The 22,574-nt window shown below is 50.6% G+C and overlaps 1 protein-coding gene across 1 annotated transcript in view; it reads right to left on the bottom strand.

The window, feature by feature from the left end:
* The window catches only part of DNAH10 (dynein axonemal heavy chain 10), a 64,783-nt gene that overhangs the window by 26,461 nt on the left and 15,748 nt on the right, over positions 1-22,574 (bottom strand). The window contains 33 exon segments of the mRNA XM_061561089.1: positions 461-664; positions 1,049-1,220; positions 2,021-2,209; positions 2,787-2,954; positions 3,807-3,900; positions 4,303-4,475; positions 4,983-5,243; positions 5,861-6,013; positions 7,263-7,408; positions 8,028-8,147; positions 8,547-8,769; positions 9,341-9,472; positions 9,718-9,840; positions 10,183-10,318; positions 11,231-11,389; positions 11,735-11,864; positions 12,535-12,712; positions 13,219-13,365; positions 14,117-14,305; positions 14,429-14,581; positions 14,695-14,829; positions 14,998-15,181; positions 15,902-16,189; positions 16,642-16,868; positions 16,998-17,231; positions 17,836-17,958; positions 18,551-18,784; positions 19,615-19,771; positions 20,170-20,381; positions 20,857-21,035; positions 21,306-21,408; positions 21,775-21,891; positions 22,214-22,372. Of these exon segments, the coding sequence (XP_061417073.1) occupies positions 461-664; positions 1,049-1,220; positions 2,021-2,209; positions 2,787-2,954; positions 3,807-3,900; positions 4,303-4,475; positions 4,983-5,243; positions 5,861-6,013; positions 7,263-7,408; positions 8,028-8,147; positions 8,547-8,769; positions 9,341-9,472; positions 9,718-9,840; positions 10,183-10,318; positions 11,231-11,389; positions 11,735-11,864; positions 12,535-12,712; positions 13,219-13,365; positions 14,117-14,305; positions 14,429-14,581; positions 14,695-14,829; positions 14,998-15,181; positions 15,902-16,189; positions 16,642-16,868; positions 16,998-17,231; positions 17,836-17,958; positions 18,551-18,784; positions 19,615-19,771; positions 20,170-20,381; positions 20,857-21,035; positions 21,306-21,408; positions 21,775-21,891; positions 22,214-22,372 (5,602 nt within the window).

Raw genomic sequence — 22,574 nt, 5'->3', positions numbered from 1 at the left:
ACCGCTGCACCACAGCTCCAGCCTGCCAACATAGCCGTCAACAATTTTTCACAAAAAACCCACGTGCGCATGGGTGGCTGAACCCGCGTGCGCGTACACGTGGACTCCGGTCATCATCCCCGCAAGTGGTTTTTGGCCCGCCACTAAACACAGACGGTCACTGCATCGCACTTTCAGATGTGCTTCTGCAGCCGTCTGGAATGCTCTTCCTTCTGATAATAGGAAGCCACTGGAGCGATGCCCTTTTAAATCTAAATTGAAAACAAATTTTCTTTAAAGATGCTTTTTGTATTTAGTTTGTTGTACTTCTCCCTGCACCTCCGATTAGCGCGGTTGGCTATGCACGGTGTGAAAGCATACATCCGTACGTGCCCACACGTGCGTGCCCACACGTGCGTGCCCACACGTGCGTGCACACAGGTGCGTACGGATGGCCGTCTGGTTCCCTTCACGTCCGCACCTGGGAAGTTGCGGCAGCGCGTCCTCAGCGTGTCCCCATCGGGAGACATGGCGAGCACGATGTGCAGGTTGCTGGCGCACTTGCTCACAAAATAGTGCCACACGCTCTCGCGAGCGGGGCCACAGCCGGCCCGCGCCGCCTCGTCCCGCACCTGCCCGATCAGAGCCTCCTTCTCGTCGTCCGGAAACAGCGCCGGCACTATGCCTGGGTAAAGACAAATATGACGAAGATCCCACCCGTGTAGAACTTTAACAGACTGTTGGGGCAAGTGCTTGTTAGTGACCGCCTATCAAGGCCGGTGTGGCACACGAGGGGGTTCGTGGCCAGCGCCACACCCAGCCGCTTTTGTCTCCTCAGTGCAGATGTTTACACAATGCACCGGCTACTCATTTGAGGCTGAGTCGACCTGTGTCCAACACGTACACACAAACATGCAGCAGACGAGTACAACCAGTAAAACTCATACTAAACATTCATAAGTCATTGTCACTCCCATATCATCATCATCAGCCAGGGTGTGGATGCGCGTATGTGTGTGCGCACGTGCGTGTGTGTGCACGCGTGCGTTCACACGCGAGTGACACCGACCGGCCGTCAGCATGTTGTTGATGAGCTCTAGGAATCCCTCCTCGACCACGTGGGCGTCGGTGAAGAGGAAGGCCGTGGGCTTCCCCTCCACGCCAAGGCGTGTGTACAGGGCCTTCAGGTCGTCCCGCAGGCTGCTCTCGTTGTAGCCTCGGCTCAGGGTAATCTCAAACACCTGCCAATCAACACCGATCACCAGCAGAGGAGTTCCGCGGCTCCGAGTTAACAAGACGATAAGCTCCAATCATGATTTTTCAGTTGATACAGGCAGTTGGTTTATTTCATCAACTTATAGGATGTAGCTGTGGCTTTATCTGAGCCTTCTCTAGCAAATGGCAGAATTGAAAGCTAAACTGTAACCTCTCCCAGGTGACAGGCCACAGTGTATAGTAACAGCCTGATAGTGGTAAGCTCCGCTTCATCTCCGATTAGCCCGCACCTCCAATTAGCACGGTTGGCTAAGTACGGTGCAAAAGAGGTTCAACGTACATACATACATTACCATCATAGATTTTGTATGACGCTCGATTCAACAATGATCCACCTGCTCCTATAATTTGGCATGAGAAGACCTGAGGTGGCATCTTTCACCTCCTTAAACCATGACGAATCATCACCTATCACCACCGTCGATCTACCTCGATGGAAAATGACAAATAGTTATCAACCGAAGATGAGCTGGAGGGTGAGATGGAAGGATGCATTGAAACAAGATATCACAACAATAGATATCATCAGACTTAGATACAGAAGAAAAGTACACAATGAATGAATATCAAAGCAGCTGGCCACATGCAATAACGGGACTTTCAGCTTAGAAACAAGAGACTATCAGAGGACAGGGGAGAAGTGAGATACGCAGGAACGCCACCCCGACGAGTTCACCCCGACGAGTTGACCTACGAGGCTCACTGAGCGTGCGTGTCGTATTTAGCAGCGGAACGGCGCAGCGCCGGCGATGTGGGCGGCGCTCACCTGGCAGCCGGCGGCATAGGCAGCAAGGCGCGAGAGCGACTGCTTGCCAGAGCCGCCAACGCCGACGAGCAGCGCGTGGCCGCGCTCCATCCTCAGGGTGCGGTGGACGCGCGTCACGTGCTCCAACGCGTCCTCAAACAGCACCAGGTTCATGGGCGTCTCGCTGCTGTTGTACTCCTCCAGGATTTCCTGTGACGACACGAAAGTAGGCAAAGGGTATCGATCGGCAGATGTTGAGGGGGGTGTGAGACGGTGGCGTAGCCTTTGAGTGTGAATGCGGGAGAACTGCACTGGGACTGATCGGCTGCAAGGGCCCAGGCGCCAGGCTATGAAAAGGCACAACATTGGACTGGGGGCTCGACTTCGAGGGCCCATTGTTAACACTTGGGGGTGCGGTTCGTTAAGTGCTTATTTAACCAGAAGATAAACTAATAAAAAAACATTATCGTTACTGAGCCTCCGACAAAGAAGGACACGTGGGAGGGAGTGTGGCACAGTTTGGCGCTAGCTATCATAGAGTGCGGTCGTGCCGCTGCAGTTCTCTGCGATGAGTACAATGTCTTTAAAAACAACGGCGCTACGCCTCTCTAAAATAAAATTAACGCTGAACCCCTTGCGCTTTCCGAGATTCAGCAGTGAACGGGACCCACCCTGCAACTTGCAGACGTCTCGGAACGGGAAAGGGTTAATCACTACACCACCTTGCCAGATGAAACCCGGCACAGGAATGTGGTAGGCAACCCCAGGTGCACGCCGGCGTTCACACCTGGAAGAGCGCACGTGCCGCCTCGTAGTCCTGGATGTCCTCGTAGAGGCGCGGCTCGCCGGGGCTCAGCGCCGAGCGGTAATCGCCGAAGAGGATGGGGTCTCGCATGGTCACTTCCACATCGTGCGGAAAGTGCTCCTCCAGCAGACGGCGCACGTGGCGCTCCACCTGGTGTCACGCACGTCAACGGCCAAAGGTCGTCGCGGTTTCTTTCCTCGGCTCAGCTTTTGCACAAAACCACAACTTACTCAAAGTACATCTGTACGTGTAAAGACGCCTCACCAATTCTGTAACAACTACGCTGGTTCATTGTTAAAGCATGGAAAGTTTTTTTTTTAAAGATTAATTCAGTTCAATAATTATACTTCCTGCCATTGCATCATTACATCTACAGCAGGGTCCGTTTCATCGATATCCACCTGATTTCTCATGAACCATTTACCTTTATCTCAACAGGTGAATGAATATTGTGAAACGTAATGGCTCCATATCTCACAGAGCTCTTTGTTGAAAGACGTAATACGTTGTATTGCACAGGTCTTACATTGACATGCTAATCTCTCACAATACAATGGCCACCCCCACAGCTTCGTCGTAGGTATGGCTCAGCTCTCCAATCTTACATTTACATGCAAATTTCATCTCTAGCCCCGCCCATTTACCCTTGGGCTACACCCATCTCAAACCTATATAACATCCTGCCTCAGCAGCTCTCCCGCTATATTTTTTTCACCTGATGACGATTGCTTGTGTTGCGATCGAAACGTCGTGATATTTTTCTGTCTACGTGGCTTTACCGAAAGACCCAAAGAATATAAATAACACACAGAAGCTTGGAGCTTATCGTCTCTATAACTTCTGCCTAGTTATTTTAGCGGGGTATAAATGGATCACCCTGCATCATTCACATCATGAAATAAATGAAACTCATCATCATCAACGCCGTTATGCTCGTACAGGCGGTGATTATGAACACGCCACTTTGGAGGAAAATAAACGTTTGGGGAACACTGCCCGAACCAGGATTTTGTCGTCGGTGTTGATGAGACGGTCGTGGAACACACGCAGGCACTCGTTCCTCCACAGCCGCACCATGTGACCAACGGTGGTGAACCTGCAGCTCCCACACGGAGAGGAGAGAGCTTACAAGATGTGGGGGTGGGGGGGGGATGACACTTCCCCTGTACAGAGATCCCGCAAGACAATAGCAAGAAGGCGTGCGTGATTTAACCAGCGATGGGCATTACTTTTGTAATTTTTATCTACATAGCACGCCACAATGTCATTGGTAATTCGCAAGCAAAATACATTACCCCAGTCGTTTGCACAATGTGATCGTATTTTTTCCCCATCGCTGCACGTGAACATGAGATATGTACAATTGTTTAAAATATATATATTTTTGCTCTAACCAGGTTACTGCCATGTAAACCTGTTCCCCCATTGAACATGTGCATTATTTCTCAATGGGTATTTACATGTGCCAAAATAAACAAGCAAACAAACGAAAACAAACCTTTCAGGTGTGGTGAGGCAGAGGCCCTGGTAGATCCGGGACAGGTCTCGCAGGTTGAAGATGTAGTGGAACTTGGACGGAGTCGGGGGTAGCTCGCTCACGGCCGCGTGGTACAGCTGCAGCGTGCAGGACGTCAAAAGGTCGCACGCCGCTCGCACCTCTTCCGAAAACATCTGCCCACAGAATCGAGCGCGCGCACGCAGCCAGATACAGATCCACCCGTGCAGCTTGCGCCGACAAAGGCAAGGCTGTTGGGGCAAGCGCTATTGGTGGGCATCTATGAACACAAGAAGGTTGTCAAGGGGGAGGAGTTGTCTCTGCCACGCCCGGCCGCCATTGTCTCCCCAGTGCTGTTGTTTACACAAAATAAGTACCCTTTTCAGGACTGCACTAGTTTAGATATCACTCATCACCGATGTTAGCCGTGCGTTGGAATAAAACTCACCAGATTCACTATGGGAACACAAACAATGCCGCAGAACTCAAATCTGCCTCCTATCTGCTCTGCCATAGTTGAGTTGGCGAGCTTACAACAAACGACATCGCAACAGCAGCCACCATCCGCCATCGAGCGATGGTGACGTCACAACAACGCTTGTGCCAATCTACATGCAAAGTGCAAAGGCAGCACGCACTCACGCCCTCACGTACGCACTCACACACGCATGATGGATCCTCACCAGGGTGTGCCCACGTAGAATAGAGGTGTAGATGTAATGGAGCGATTCCTCGGACGGGAAGGTGATGTGGAAGACCGTGAAGAGCGAGAGGAAGCGAGGGTCCACCTGGTTGCGGCCACCCCCGGCCTTGCCCATGGCTGCAACGTAGCCAAGGTCCCTGAGTGTCTTGCAGATCATCTCCTTGCCGCGGTCGTACAGGCTGCCCCTCTCCAGCAGCAGCTTGAGCAGCGCTATCGGCTGCTGCGTGCCATACTCATCCACCTGGTGGCACAGTTTACATCGGAGAGGGTGACATGAACATGGAGTAGGACTTGTTTTGCATTGACGGTGTTAAACACGTACAATCCGACAATGGACATCATGGGATTTCCCAGAATGCTTTACAGCCGATATCGGTTTAATCGCTGCATGTATTACTTCATATAGTCACACTGCAAGCGAGAAGGCTTACCGACAGGGGGGAATGCTGTACTAATCCAAACAGGTAGTTACACCTGTACACAACTGTACAAACATGCAACAGCATGCACAATAGTGTACATAACACCACATCGGTTGTGTAGCTATCTAGTATGCAACTGCACCAGGCCCCAATGGACAGGGGGCCAAGGTACTGGGACGAGGCACCATGATCCATGGAAACCACGCTTACGCCAGTTCTGCACACACACACGTATGTTTGTATGTTGAACCTCTTTCGCACCGTACATAGCCAACCGTGCTAATTGGAGGTGCGGGGGCCGCAGAAGTGCACCTGCACCAGAAAACACGCGATGCAGTGACGGTCTTTGTTCGATGACTAGCCACAAATCTGCTGCTGCGAGGATGGCCGGAGTTTGCGTGACCGCTTTTGCTCCTTGACAACAATCGGCACACACCCTCGGCATGTTGAGGTCGTCCATGAAGATCAGCAGGCGTTTTCCGACCGGCGGGCCGTACGTGTCCTTGGTCCTCTTCTCCACGCTCGCCTCCAGGCTTCGCTGGACGTCGAGCGAGGAGGTGCGTGACGAGAAGTTGATGGGCAGTAGCAGCTGGTGGAGAAGCGATGGGTGAACGAGACCAGAGCTCTTAAATAATGCCACTGATAGCCGCTGAATTGTGGGTAATGTTTTTTAAAGTGAGTTATTCACAGCAGAGTTGAGTATTTTTGAAGAACTTAACAAATCCTTTCATTGTGTTTTACCTACACCAATCATCAATTGCACAGAAAATTAGTTGCTAAAACCTTGACATGGCATGGCCAACTAATGATTTTTTTCTTAACACATTCGTCAATAACAGTGCTCTAAGAGGGAAGGTATATCATTAGCAACATTTTGAGCAAATTACCTTTCTTCTGTGCTATAAAGAAGGGCTATTGCCCATGTTACCTGTTACGTATTTTTCACACGGTGTTATTGACGGAGATGTTATTTGTTCTTTGCGCTTGTGCACCCCTACCCACGCAGTATATCACCAAATACGGCTTGAAAACAATCGGCATACAATAATTCCGTAATTTATCGATTAAAATACACTGTTACGCTCACAAAATACGTTTCGCATCGAATTATATTCGCAGCTATCATTTCTGATTTCAATACGTCGCATGTGATCAACCCCGGCAACCCACGAGAGACGCGATATTCGCCACAACGCAAACACATTTTGATCTCTCTCCCGAATTGTAGCAAGACAATAAATCATGCAAGAGAAGCATTATACGCCTTACAAATAAGATTTTTCAAAAAATATTACACATCCTCAATTTTAAACGGTTGGACGTTCCCATTCAAATATGTTGTAGGTTTTACCAAGCGCTGGCTTGGATGAACTTAAAAAAAAACTATTTTTTTTACTTCATCAGGTAAATCTCACTTAGCTATAGAGGTATTTTTCAGGAGCGACCTGGCAACAAATTATAGCTCAACGAAGTGGCTTACAATGTGGAAACTTCAATCAGCAAAATACTCTAAAAGCGTGTTGATTATAAATGTGGAGGGAAAAACCGGAGGACCCGGGGAAAAATCTGCACGACCATGGGAAGAACATGCAAAATCTACATATACAGGCCTCAGGGTTAGGATCGAACCTACGCTCTCCTGTATACCAAGCAAAGTAGTCAACATCTCCTAGCCACCGTGATGATGATGAGAGAGACACGCAAACTCGAAATATACAGCAGCAGGCGTCAGGGTCGGGATCGAACCCACGACGTCCTGAATACCAGACGAGGGTAGTTAACATATCGCCACCGTGGCGCCAAACTTAAATGTCAACGGGTGGCGGTAGCGGCCTCACCGTGGTATCGCTGTCGAGGCCCTTGAGGAAGTTGTGCGTGGTGGCTGTCTTGGAGGTGCCCGACTCACCCACCAGCAACACGGGCCGACGCGTCCGCACCATCTGCTCCAGCAGCCAGCTGGTGCGCACCGTGTCCACCGTGGGGACTTGGGGGCGCAGTCGTAAAGATCTCCTCGTTAAAACGATACGCTATTGCGGTAAGTGCTGTTAGCGAGCACCTATGAAGGCTGGTAATGAAACCAAAGTCACCACGATCATAACGTAGTACACAAACCAATATAACAACAACAACTGCCATTCGCCACTAAGTGGCAGTGATAAACCAATATACCACACACACAAAAATAAAAAAATAAGAAGATCCCCCGCATGGCCTTCACAGACTGTTGGGGCAAGTGCCATGAGCAAGCACCTGTGAAGGCCGGCACAGCGCACAATTGGATGGTCTACCCAGCACAATGCCCGGGCTATCTTTGTCCCTCCAATAGTGATGTTTAAACACTGCGCGAGGTACAAATTTAAGGTTAAGCTGGAAGATATCTCTAGCTGGAATTCAAACCCAGGTTATCCAGATCTTCTTAAAGTACATGCACCAATACACTAAAAACAAAGATTCTCCGTATAGCATTACAAACTTGAGCGAACACCTATGACCAATACAATACCAATCGCCACACGGATACCCTTGAAAAAAGGAGGGCAGCAGGTGACTGGGTATAGTGTGTCTCTAAGCCGATGCACAGCATGGCAAAACGGCACACCCACCCAGGATGTCGCAGAAGCGGACTTGTGCATCGTACACGTAGGCTGGAACCAGGCGACTCCAGGGAACCCAGCTCTGACTCTCTCTGTCAAAGTGGTACTCGAACAGCGTCGGGCACTGGCCTGCAGGGTGCACAGTCATTTAATTACTCGCTCACTCGCCATCCACTCGCGCACCGTCCATGCAATCGCTCACTCGCTTCTTCCATATACTCAACATTCTCTCAATCGCTCTCTCCCTTATTCACTTACACTCCCACCCACTCAACTACTCACTCACCAACTCAGTAACCAACCCACACACACCCACTGATTCAACAACTTACTCGCTCGCTCACTCACCCACCTGCTCACCTCACGCATTCAATCACCCATCCAATTATTGCACATGACCCGCTCGCCCAATAGACCTCCAACCCATTCGCTCACTCACTTTCATGCTATTGTAACACATCGTTATAGGGGGGGCAGCTTCGCCGCATCAATTCGGTGCTAAAACAGGTGAATCACGCGGGAAGGCACCGGGCAGCTCGCCGGGCTGGGCGCCGGTCTTGAGGTCGTCGGCGACGGTGGTCATAGCAGAGAGGCCCTTGACGTGCGAGTCGAAGGTAGCGCGCGCCCCCTCCAGCAGCGTGGCGCCCAGCGAGCAGTAGAGCGCCTCCAGGAAGTGGCACTCGAGCACGGCCGCGTCCTCCGCCTCCTCCTCGTGCAGTACCGCGTTGAGCATTGCGCACAGCTGGTTCACCTGGACCATGAGATGCGTGGGGCGGGGGGCGGGGGGTGGAGGGCGGGGGGAGGGGATGATTTAGCGTTATCACAAACACAATTGAGAATCGTCGTTATTGTGGAGTTTCACGATGTAACGGTGTTTGGCTGTTGTTGTGGCCTATGACCGAGTCGCCCGGAATACGCCAGACCTCGTCTTAGTTCCCGCCATTTGACCGTGCTGAACCATGCTGCCCTGTGCTGGTTGGTAAAGGGGGAGCACAGACAATGGATCATAAAAGACCAGTGCAACAATGGATTTTGCTGCACTACCAACTGCTGACCACAACACAGCAGCCTATAACAACCCGTTGACTGCAACGTGGTCGACCATTCAAACGCTGTCCAGACTCAATACTGCTTAGCTTCCGAGCATTCCAGGCGAGCCCACTGCCCCCTATCGCCTCCCGCTCCCCCTACACATGGCTCAGCCCCCTCCAGCCCTGACCGATACCATAGGGCTGGAGGTGCACGTACGGCTGACAATCACGCAAGGACAGGGCACGACAGAGCCGGGGAGGGGAGCGGTGACGCCGTGGGCACATACACACCATGTTGAGGTCAGTTTGGGGAACGATGGTCTTGAGTGGCTCCCCTTGCCGGCCGTCCACCACCCCGTCCACGATCATCTCCATGCACGACGGCACGTACTTCTCAAAGAGCCGCTGCAGCTCCGCTTGGTCCTGTCAAGCGCAAAGGGCGCAAGGGGGGGGGGTGGGGAGGGGGATTTGCTCAGCGATGCTTGGTGAAGGTGGTGCCCGGGATCGGTTGAGATGTCGCTCGCCACTTTTGTAAACCATGGCTGGGAAGTGAAGTCGGGCGGCCGGGTTCGTAGTGCGATGCACTAATCGCACACTGTGCCACCACTCCACACCACACATACAAAGACACACACACACATAGCCACACGCACAGCATGTAAGCGTACCTTGGCGGGGCGGCTGTTGCGCCACCGCTGCCAGTATGGCTGGTACTCCAGGTTCTTGGGGTCCACGTAGACCATGCCGCAACGTGACACGGTGGCCGGAGATGCGTACTGCAGGTCTCCCACCTGGATGGAAGAAGAGAAAATGGAGGAAATCAGGGCTGACGAGTCCATTAACATCAAAATCATCATCATCACCAAGCATGATCGATCCACTGCTGGATGAAGTCCTCCCGAAGTCAGGAACTACACAGAGGGCCACGAGTCAGAGGGACCCAGTGTTGAGCTACGAAGAGGGGGAGAAATTGTACCAGGTCCCAAGCCAACCAAGCTCTGCTACTCTGCAGACGTCCACAGCAAACATGAGACGTTTGACATCAGCTGGCTCCGGTGTGGCTCTAATATCAAGCAATCCCGACGGGCCGAGCGAGCCCGCGATGGCTGGGTCCTCTCGCTCTCCTCCCTCACCTCGAAGAGCAGCGCGCACGTGTTCTGCAGGCGGATGCGTTCCCCGTTGGCGAGCGTCAGCAGCTTGTTGTCGTCCATCACCGAGTTCATGTTCTCCACCCACAGGGCGTCCACGTCGCCGTCAAACAGGATGTACCTGCGCGGAGGAACACGCGGCAGAGCAGTTTGAAGCGCCCGTCATCGATTAAGATCACGATTGAGTTCACTCAATAGTGCGCGCAAGAATGGATTATTTATTAAATTGCTGCCAAGGGACTGAATCGTTAAATGTAAAGTATATGTACATGTAGAACCCGTTTTTAAATCCTTTATATTAAGTTCGCTTGCTTGCTTGCTTGCTTGCGTGCTTGCTTGCTTGCTTGCGTGCTTACTTGCTTGCTTACGACCGTGCAAACATTTCGGTCGTTTTTTAACCCACTTCCCGTGATCCAATCGAGCTGACATTTTGCACACAGACTCGTTGTGCGAGACAATTAATGTTCGTGAAAAAATTTCCAAAATTTTACACTCTTTAGGGAAAACAAATTAAATATTTAATTACCAATTGTTTAATACTGCAGACAATCATCTGACCCATAGGTGGCAGCCATCTCAAGCCAGAGGACGAGAGGACTCTAGCCGCCACGCATATAAAGGATTTAGAGTGAAAAACTTTGTTTTTACGGGTTATACTTATTTCTAATACACTGCTGGATCGTCAGTGTGGGTTGGTGAAGTCAGGGAGCAAAGATATAAAATGCAGAAATGGATTTCTCTGCACTGCACTCTGCTGCCCACAATGTAGGCCCGGAGCATAGTGGTCGCCATGGGGGGAGTTTGGGGGAAGGCACTGGTGGAAATCGCCCCCCCCCCCCCCAAACTGGACACCTTTCGTAATTTATTTTCAGTAGTTTACAATTAGGATGAAAAATAAATGTATTACATGCGAACCCCCGCGCCCCCCCCCCAAATATAGAATTCAAACTCCGCCTACGGTGGTCGCCCACCCAACCACCTTGCAGGCCCCACTCTGCTGAGCTTCCCGATTCTGACGAGGCCAAGCTCGGACCTGCGCTCCTGCTTGTCGGTGGGTTTGTTGATCTCGCGAAAGATGTTGGAGAGAACGCCGTCGGTCCAGTCCCGCGTGTTGGGGTCGAGAACGCCGTACAGCTCCACCACGCTCATGGCCTTGGGGTTGAGCACGTAGAGCTTCGTCACCAACCCCAGCCTGAAAGCACAGAGGGCAGCGCAGGTGTGCCAAGACGCGGCACGTGGGAGGGAAGCTCAGGCATCGGTTGTTCAATTAGCCCGATGCACGACCCTCCCGAAAAAATATTTTAGAAACTCGGGCAGTCTTTCCTGGATAGACAAAGGACATTTTTATTTTATGTACATATGTACGTTGAACTTCTTTCGCACCGTACGTAGCCAACCGTGCTAATCGGAGGTGCGTAATATTATTGTTACGTTTATCACCAACATAACAACATACTTCTAAGCTTAACCCTTTAATTCCATGCTATTTTTAGATTTGGATGAAACCCCACCACTGGTTTCATCAGTCGGCCCTCACCTCGTCTGAGCCTGGCACAGAGTGTTGATGACCACGGACTTGCCGCCACCCGTGGGCCCCACCACCATCGTGGTGTGCCGAGTCATCATGGTCTCGTACATCTGCACCACCTTGTCCACCTGCGTGGGGGGGCACGGGGGGAAGCAACGGTGGCCTTCAGTGGAGAACCGAACAGCAGAACCACCAGAGGATTATAGACACTAATGGTGAAATGTTCAGCCTTTTAGAGTGCAGAACTGGCACCGTGCATTCAAAATCAAAACATCACCGATGTATTTCTAGTGCCAGGAAACACACGTCTCCACAGTCATCCTTCAAGTTTATGGTGAAAACTCCACATTCCTAAGACGAGAACCAGTTCTTACGTAGCACAACCATAGCTGACTTCCGAGCAAATAGTCCTCACCTCGTGGTACTCAAGTCCCTCGTACGACAACATGGGTGCACATCACAACTCGACTTGAGTGAGAGAAGCATATCGTTATCAAGCATAACATCAAGAGTCGGTTGTGACTTACGACCCTGCCCCATGACTCGTGACCCTGCCTCGCCCCGACCCTACACAAGGCCATGTCATATTAGGAAGCCACTGGAGCTATGCACTTTAAAATCTAGATTGCAAACTAATTTATTTAGAAGTGCTTTTGTGTTTAATTTGCTGTCCTTCCCTGGCAACTCAGATTAGCACCGGTTGTCTACATTTGGTGACAAAAACGTTCAACATACACACACACACATACAGGTCATTAGGACATTGTGTGAGCCGTGTGGCCGCAGCAGCTCGCCTGGGAGGACAGCATCAAGTATCCGCCCTGGGCTGAGCGTGGCCTCCACGGCGTCGTGGAACTGAGGGTAGCGCACGCGCGGGCAGTCTAGGCCCGGGAAGAGGTCCGAGATGAGGCCCAGGAAGAGGGGAACGTCGTCAAACACAAACTTGGGCAGGTTCATGTCCCGCAGGGCACGCATCAGCACCACGTCCTGCAGAGGGATGTGCACGCACAGACGCACGCACGCACGCATTTACACGTGCACAATAAAACACTTCAACTAGAAATTATTGGAGTATATTATGTAGATAATGAACAATTACAAATTACCAATTATCCGTGTGCCTGTGTAATTTAGATACCAGTTACAATTACAAATTAATATACATATTTAAAATACATGTAATTTACACACTGCAGGTATCTGCGTATTCCACAGCACGCCAAACTAGCAGCACTGCGGATTAGGAGCACTCCCCCCCCCCATTGGTAAGAACTTAGTTTCTCATGGAGCCCCCGCCAACCCCCAAAATCCCCAGAACCCCCCCCCACCACCCCCACCGCCCTCCCCACAACAAGTTGGAGGGAAGTAGGGAAACATTTTCCGGGGTTCAGCCCCAGACGACTTCGGCTGAAACTAAGCCCCGCCTTTGGAGCCGGGCGTCACGGGTGCCTTGTCGGGCGTCCGCTAGCGGCGTAGCGAGGGTTTGGCCGCACCTCGCTGAGGTCGGGCGAACCGCGCTTGAGCTCGCCGGCCATGACGAGCACGGACTTGAGGGCGCGGAGGCCGAAGTCGTAGTGGTGCTGCTTGGAGAGCTGCTCGCGCGCCAGCTTGTACAACACCGTCATCTTCTTCGCGAGCATCTGTGGTGGTGTTGGTTGGTTGGCGGCGGCGGCAGCAATGATGGTGTTACGTTATGGGCAGAACACAAAAAAAATCTAATGGATTTTATGTGGTACCAGTGTACCTAGGCTTGTGTCGTGGGCCGTCAAATACACGTTTAAAGTTTCGTCAATGAATCTAATGATGTTAAAGTTGCTTTCTTGAGGACCGCTGGTAACACACTTAACTCATGCCTCAGAAGTGGGTTTTTTTATTACTATTATGTCACTTGGTGATTTTAATGTATTTATTTCTCATTAATAACAGTCTATTTATGTATCGACAAGATATAGGATATTTAATGTGAGCTGAATTAGCGATCAGAACTGAACTTATACTAAGAATGTTTAACGTTTTTTTTCAGAACATTTATTCCATGCGAATAGTCGATGTGCTCTCATTGTTAACTGTCCCTGTCTGAGCAACATGTCCAACCCTGACAAATACAGCCAGACGGGTACACAAACTTTAATGCAGGGCATGACATTAATTCAAATCTATTATGGACAATTTCCATGGACGTCCACTTTTGTCAACAAAATGGTGGGTCTCTTACAGATCATTCCAGGTAGGGTCACCACCATACAAACAGATACAGAAGGGACAGATGAAGAGATGCTGAATCAGACAAACGAATGTAGACAGACAGATATAAAAAGACAGAGGCAAACAGCTGTACAGAAACACAGAGAGACAGAGAGAGGGGAAGAGATACGGTGAGAACTCGCGCACCTTGGCCAGTAGAAATCCCTCTGAGAAGAGCATGATCTCGCAGATCTGCTGCATGTCGGGCACGATGACCACGACGGGCCGGAAGAGAGCCTTCACCGACTCGGGCAGCTCCGTGCGTCCCGCGTAGCCCGGATTCATCGTGATGAAGATCCCCACGCGCGAGTCAAGCGCGATCTCACAGCCCTCAAACTGCTCGCGCAGACGCCGCGCGCTTCCTGTTAAATCCGCGTCGACTCTAGTGACGAAATACAATTTGAAGAAACCCCGGCAACGCAGATGTCCCGGCCATTCCAGGTAAACACGCGCACTCGCCTGGAAGCGCTTGAGGTGGTGGATGAGCGCATTGCGGATCGTCTGGATCTGGGACGAGATGACCGAGAGCACCGACGCGTCGATGCGGTTGAACTCGTCGAAGCAGCCCCAGGCGCCGCACTGGGCCAGGCCCGAAAAGATCTTTCCCATGGCCTACCGCCAGCAAATGGGAGCAAAGTGGTCAGGGCTTTCGCTCATCTAGTAAAAACATATCTTGGTTGCATGGTAAAAACCGCAGAGCTTTGTCAGGGAAAGTTCGGCCTTACCTTGTAGTCCATGCCTTCGCCGCAGTTGGTCACAACACAGAGCAGGCCCAGGGCCTTGGCCAAGTCCTTGGTGGTTTCCGTTTTTCCCGTGCCCGCCGGGCCTGCTGGCGCCCCACCCAGGAACATGGACAGTGCCTGCAGAAAGCAAGGAGGAGCGCGCCACATTGGGGAAGATGGAGGGCATCGGTCACCGTGTCCTCGATACGCTCTGCTGCCTACGCAGGTGCCATCTCGCCAACGGCCACCTCACATTTGTCCCTGGCCCTCTGCTTTGCGCGCGTCCCGGACAGCAGCTCGGCTCACCTGGGTGAGGGTGAGGTAGATGCGGTCGGTGAGCGGCGTGATGACGAGCCGCCCGTTGAGCCCCATGTACTCATAGCCGTAGCCGAAGGTGCCCGTGCACTGGCGCACGGAGAGCTCGTCAGCCTCGCGCTCCCAGTAGAAGCGCAGCTGGCTCTCCCACTCAAACTCCCGCGCATCCATGATGCTGCACTCACCCCAACGTCCCACACATAAGGCACAAAGAAACACTTTGATCATAGTACTATTTTGTATGTACATATGTATGTTGAACTTCTTTCGCACCGTACATAGCCAACCGTGCTAATTTGAGAAGCGGATTTTGCCACATGTGCACTATAATGCGTGCAGTCTCTATGCATGTCCTTGCAATGCTCTTATCAGAGGGATTTCTCCTGGTCTGTCACTCTCTGTGTCATCGTGTCTCTCTGCGACGACACGTCTCTCATGGGCATCATCTAGGGTGCATTCCCTTTGGTTGCCACTGCATCATGACACTTCTAATGACGTGACATGCCCAAGCTCATATTTACTTTTCTTTAACAGTCAATATGATGTCTCTAACGCCTGTATGCTCTCCAATCCACGTGTTCAAAGAAAAGGAAACAAAAGCTGACAATTCTGCTGACAGACAGAAACGAATAATAGTAGAAATACCAATACATGAACCAATGTCATTTTTTATTTCACACCAACAGCCGAAGACTGCGTGCTTGAATTCAATTCCCTTTTTTTATAAATATACTATCTCACCCCCCGCACCTCTGATTAGCACGGTTGTCTACATCCGTTGCGAAAGAAGTTCAAGATACATACATACATGTCGGCACCAATTGACTATTGCCTCATTCAGTTAAAAGGAAGTTCAAACGCAGCGACGGGACCCTCGTTTGACGAGGAGCAGCACCTGTCCCTGACGAAGGCGTCGACGATGTCGCGAGCGTGCACATCCACGATGAGCACTGTGTTGATCTTCTTGCGGTCGTTGCGTTCCAGCGGCTGAGCGATGCGCGTCACGAGCTCGTCGATCTGCAGGTGCAGCCGCTCCGCCAGGTCCTTGACCGCCATCTTGTCGCCACCCGCACTGCCGCCCCCGCCCACGACCTTGATGAAGGCATCCTCGACCTCCCAGGTCCACCACACCTGGCAGCCGGCCAGCACCACCATGCCCTGGTACTGCAGCATCCAGTCCACCCTGGTACACGGCCAGCATGGCGTGATGGAATTATTACAATGGGATGGAAAAATGTGGATATAATTACGAAGTAAATATCAAAATAAAGTAATCCTGTTGATTAATTAATTGTTTAAAATGGGGTGTTATGCTCAAAATAATTGCATCAAATTGTTCACGTAAAAATGTACACCCAACGAGATGAGGCTAATGGCATTAACAAGACTATAACAATGAGACAGAAGAAACAAACATCAACGCAAACGAGATAGACAAACAAACATAAGTAACTGAATGAAACTGCACACCAAATCATGACAATTCACTGAACCATACAACTAGAAAATAACAAACATAATTATTTTCAAGTCGTAGTTCACATGTGGATGTACACCTGGGACAACAATCACGAGCCTGACCCCCTCCTTCTGTGCCTTAAGGCGCGTTTGCGCGTAACGCAATGGCACACCGACCTGCCACAGTCCTTGCAGTAGTTGAAGACGGCCTGCTTGGTGAGCAGCCGGTTGGTGCGCCGCATCTCGTGCAGGACGGCCGTCATCCAGTCCTCGACGCGGCCCTCGGCCGCCACCGGTGTCCGGAATTCCATACGTTCCCCTTCGGCCGACACCATGGCTGTGGCGAGCACGCCGCCACCTGCGCCGCCAGCCTCCAGCGTCAGCGATGCTACATTGTCGAACATCTGCACAAGAAACACGTTACGTATAAATGTACGTATGTTGAACTTCTTTGTAGCCAACCGTGCTAATCGGATGTGCGAAGGATTTCCTGAGCGAACGGAGTCAAAACACGCAAAACACATGCAACGCACCTTAATCATGTGCTCCTGCACACAGGAAGGGTCCCCGCTTCCCAGGATGCTCAGCAGCTCGTCGTCGGAGATGAAGAAGAACCTGGGGAAGGCGTTCCGCTTGGAGTCGAGGTAGTCGTTGAGGCTCTTCTGGCAACGCTCCAACCCCTCGCTCAGCCCCTGCAGGTCGGCCAGGCGACCCGTAGCCAGGCAGCAAACCTTGATCACGGGGTTACGCGATGTCTCCGACATGATCTGGGCGAAGGGGAAGGAAGTGGAGGAAGAAGGTGCAGTGGGAGGGTGCGGAGAAGGTATGGAGGAAGAGAGAAAGGGGATCGAGAAAGAGAAAGGAGACAGCAACAGTCCAGGAGTAATTAAGTATTATGAACGTTATTAACTATTAGCTAGGCATGGGGATGCACACCTGTAATCCAGCACTTTCAAAGCATGTGTTTGTGGATCACGCAGATTTCTGGAATTCCCGTATGAGCTGGGCTACAGAGTGACTGGAAGATGGCAGTACAGCAAGGGTGTTTGTGACTCCACATGTGTAAGCGTTTGATTGTTAACCACTTGTAAATGAGCGCTTCAGCTTTCCACACACATGACACTGCCAAAAAAAAAATTCCAATGCAGAACCCTCTCGAGAAAAAGAGTCTTGAGACTCACTGAAGCTTTGCTGGCTAAATCGGTGGCGTCATGAGAAATGTGCCGCCGTTCCTCGCACCTCTAAGTCATCCTCTCTTTCTCTCTTCGACAGCGAGCGAATGCTGTGTGGAACATTACAGGTTGATGTTATTACTATTAATATTACTACACGATACGCATTCTAAAGGTTGGAGGCCGTCGTGAGATGCACCTTCTGAAATTCCTTGTCGATGGCATCAAATTTGTTGGCCTCCTCGGGCAGCTGCGCCCGAATGTCGCCCCCGATGAAGATGCTCTCCAGGTACATCCACTTTCGCTGCACCACCATCCACACCTACACACTCGCGCCATCAGCACAGGATCAGCGTGCTCCCACCGACGGTACAATACGATCGATCTTTCGCATCAAGTCCGGGGGGTATATGTTCTCCCCTGAATATGCACACATATATTATTTATTCAAGAATTGATGTAATTTCAGGAATATCGGATTCTCTTTCGAATATTCATACCTCCTTATTTTTTGTAACAAAATATTGTTTAATTCAATACAAGTTCGTGCATGGGCATCCATGCATTTTCAACTAAAACCTTATTTTTAGGAGAACTTTACATGGTCATCAGTTAGGACCACACACAATAATTGATCGATTTTATTTATTTACGTGGATAAGTAGCATTCAGCCGTAAGCTGATTTACATAATTTACATGGTATGAAATTAAGTGAAACTGAATCAAAAGCATGTGGAGCAACTGTTATACAAATTAGTTTGGTTAAGTGGTCATTAAATAAGCATTTTATTTTAAAATGCATCACTAAAGACTTAAATCAATAGAGCATGAGTATCCTTTGGTTTCGGGAGGATGGCAGGAGTGTGTAATGCTGGTACCTCTGACACCCCCTCTTGCGGCTACGGCAACACACCTGTATGACCTCACTAATGTGGGAGAGCGAACGCTCCCAGCCCTGCACGGACGCCAGGAAGGGGCCCACGTAGCGGCTGCCGGCCATGCTCTGCAGGTTCATGCCGTGGTCATCGAGGGCCTGCAGCACCTCGTCCACCGAGCCCAACACGTGGCCACGCTCCCTGCCGCCCTTCGAGTAGCGCGACACTGTCAGCTTCATGCCCTCCCACGTGTCGGCCACCTCGCGCACGCCCTGCAAGCAAACAGTTGAGAATCAGAATCAGGAGTTTATTTGGTTCTTTCGGTAAAGTTACATAGGTAGGAAAAATAAATAATAAATCACGACGTTTCGATCGCAACACAAGCAATCGTCATCTGATGATCGATTGTATTTAATTACGTGGACGATTGTTTGTGTTGCGATCGAAACGTCGTCATTTATTGTTTATTTTTCTACCTACGTGACTTCACCGAAAGAACCAAAGAGTATGGATTCCTGCGGTCACGAAAACTTCAAATCAAGATAGAAGTTTATTTCCCGAGGAAAGCCCACTGAGCTAAGAAGCTCTTTTTCGAGGACGACTCAGCAGGGGGTGCGAAGAGAACGCAAGGCGACATCACGGTGACGTCTACAATGACCCCACAATTAGCACGGTCGGCTATGTATGGTGTGAAAGAAGTTCAACATACATACAATTATAAGGCCAGTACGAGCCACAACTACAAACCAAACACAAAGCTTACCCGAATTGCAATACCAACACAAAACCAGCTCTAAACTCAACCCAAACCTTAACTCTAACCCAACCCTGACCCCAATCCTATCTGAATCTCAATTGACCTCGAACACCAACCCAACATTAATGCTCATCTTGATCGAACCCAAAACGTAATCCCACCACAAACCTCAATCCGGACCCCCAAGCTGTACTCAACCCAAACCTAACCATTACCCCAACCCAACCCTAACTCAATTCCCAAACTAACTCAATCCTAAGCCTGACTCAAAAGCAAACTCAACCCTCACTGCAGCTCGCTCCACATAGCCCAGCGGGTGCGGTGATTCCTCGTCAGTGAGGGCACCTTCTCAATGCCCAGCTCCTTGACGGCGGACGAGACGATGGCGCCGATGACCTCCGCATGCCGGTGCAACTCCATAGTGAACATGTTCTCCAGCGTGAAAGTCTCCGCGTTCATCTGGAAGCGCTGCCCAGTCTTTTCCATCAGCTCCTGCCAGTGGCTGCGTGCAGAGACAATGGCGGAAGAGACAGGAACAAAACACACGTGAATCGTAAATAATCAATTCTTACACACACACAATTCGATGCGTGTATTGTAAATATGAGAATATATTTAAGTTGATGAAAATCTTTTTGTTGTTGATGAATCTTTATATTCCTACCACAAGTATACTTTGTGTTTATGTTGAAATATTTATTTATGTGTATTCATGGGGCAATTCAATGAACCGTAAATATCACGTGACACAAGTTAATACCATGTGACACACGTTTCTCACGGCACACTGCGTTCAAACAAATACCCGCACGTTAATATGGCACACACGAGCCGCCCGCAACGTGCACGCTGTTATTGCCGCACGCGATTGTCGCTTAAACACCGGCGGGAGACACGCACCGATCCCTCATCGCCTCATTCTTGATGTCCAGCAGAAGTGGGATAGAGTCGCGGAACTCCTTCATCTTGGCCTCGAGGTGGTGGGCGGCGGGCAGCGAGCGCACGTCACGGGGAAGCCGCTTCAGCGTCTTGAAGAGCCCCTCCGTACCGCCCTGCAGCTGCGACACGTCCAGGTTGGCCCACAGCGTCTGGGACCACTCCTCCTTGGAGGACTGTTCGGGAAAAGACAAACAAAAATCCCCTGTATAGCCTTTACAGACTGTTGGGGCAAGTGCTGTTAGCGAGCACATGTGAAGGTCGGAAAGGTACATGGCGGGATGGGTGGCCAACACCTAGTGGTGAGGTTTACACATCGCACCAGGTACTCATTTGAGGCTGAGTCGACCGAGGGGAGGCCCAGGACCGGTTCTGATAATCGTCACTGGTGTGGGCCATGAACGGGAATCGAAATCGGATTGCCGGGTTCGTAACGCAGCGCGCTAACCACTACACTACCGCTCCCCACACAGACACACAGACACACAAAGACAAACAATTAAGCTCCCCTGTGTAGCCTTTGGGCTGATGGAGGTACCTACTCTTCATCTCCCTACTACCATCTCCTTGAGTCGACAGTGAGTAGTCCCACCTCTCAGCCAAGTGGCTCTGTGAATTCTCACCATGCCTGTCATGTCCACAGGCGCTCACCGTGAAGGCCTGGAAGATGTCGTAGATCTGGCGAAGGCCCCGCACCTCCCGCTGCAGCTGCTGCAGGTTTGGGTAGGCCGTGATGGACAGGTCGAACAGCTTCTCGGCGTTGGCCAGCTCCTGCCGCTCCTTCTCATGCTCTGCCAGCTCCTTCTCATACTCCGCCAGCATGCGGAGACCTGTGCCCAGCACCCAGGAGTTGTGCAAGGATTGAGGAGTGAGTGACCACAATAGAGGGGTACTTAGGGGTCACGAAGGGGTACAGGAGGCACAGGAAGGAGTAAAGGGACGAGGGGAGGGAAGAGGAAGAGAATGAGCAATAGAGGGTGAGGCTTTAGGAGAGGAGGGGTGCAAGGAGGGAGAAGACCCAAAAGCCGCATGCACACTCTCAAAGTAGCGAACACTTGTATGCTTTTAAAATAAAATAAAATTCAAGCAAGAAAACTGACCGCTGTCGAGGTCAGACCCCACAGAGCCCGGCCCCTCCTTGTGGAATCGATCGGCAAAGCTGCCCACGACCGTCTGGAATGCCTCGATCTGCCCAGCCGTAATCTGCGATGTAGAAAAAACTGATAATTTGTAAATAATACTTTTTAAAATCAGCATTTGTGATTACACTCCTCTTCTTTATTCCAAAAATAGGATTTACCCCACACCATCAGGTGCTACCTTTGCTATAAAAATGATACAGGCATTTAGAAAAAAAGAAATAGGATTGTGGGAGCCGACAACGATAAGAAAAAAAATCCACTCCATCACGGAAAACCTGAATAACACGGCCTCTGCCATCTTCCATGAATCCAGGCCTCTGCATGTCTTCCGAACAATAAGGAGAGTCAAGTGACCGGACCATGTGTCTTGAACACTCATGTTGAATCCCCAGCGTACTCACAGTGGCACAAATTCACCATGCCTTACCTGGGTGAACTGCTTCTTAACGGAGCCAAGGCTGAAGTCCACCTGCTTTGACTCAAGCACCAGGTCATCCCACGCCTCCTGGATACTCCCCACCAGCTCCAGCTCATCCTCCCTGACCTGCGGGAAGCACATGTCACGGCCATGATAATAAGTATCCTATTTAAAAAGCTTGAAATTTCAAAGTTTTTTTATATCCGCCTCTGGGAGTAGGCACATGGCTAGTCGTAGCCACGGCCATAGCGAGAGGCATGATGGATACGATTTTCCAGGTGAACAAATATTTTCATGGTCGCCAACTCGGATAGACCCAATTGACAATGAACACCTCCAAGGAAGTCATCTCTCTGTGGTCGACTGCTCTTTAATTATAGATAAGCTGTGGTCGAAGCAGGCAGGTTTTTCTTTTCACAGCACGAGTAAACACATCAACTCCACGCACCTCAATGTTGTACATGGCCAGCGTGCGGTACCGCTCCTTGATATCGCAGATACGAGCCTCTACGGCGAGCGACACGTCTCGGATGTTCGAGATGTTGGCGAGGACGCCCTTCAGCTCCTCCAGGCTGTCGGGACTTTGCCGCACACCCTTCAGCAGCTCCTGACACAGAATCGTAGGAATGAGCGGAGGGGTTAGGGTTAATAATAAAGGCGGAAATAATTTTACATCAACCAAGGAAAGAAGAAGTGAGAAAGACGTTTGAAAAGAACTAAAGAGAGAAAGTCATTTTAAACAGATACGTTTCTAGTGGAAACCTCGGTAGAGCACCATTCATTTATGAATTGTATTGTATTACAGTACA

Source organism: Lethenteron reissneri, chromosome 27, assembly GCF_015708825.2.
Source record: "Lethenteron reissneri isolate LAM-NWPU_2019-01 chromosome 27, ASM1570882v1, whole genome shotgun sequence".
Classification (NCBI taxonomy): Eukaryota; Metazoa; Chordata; class Hyperoartia; order Petromyzontiformes; family Petromyzontidae; genus Lethenteron; species Lethenteron reissneri.
Note: the sequence above shows the minus strand (reverse complement) of the source record. Positions and strands in the feature narration are given on the sequence as shown.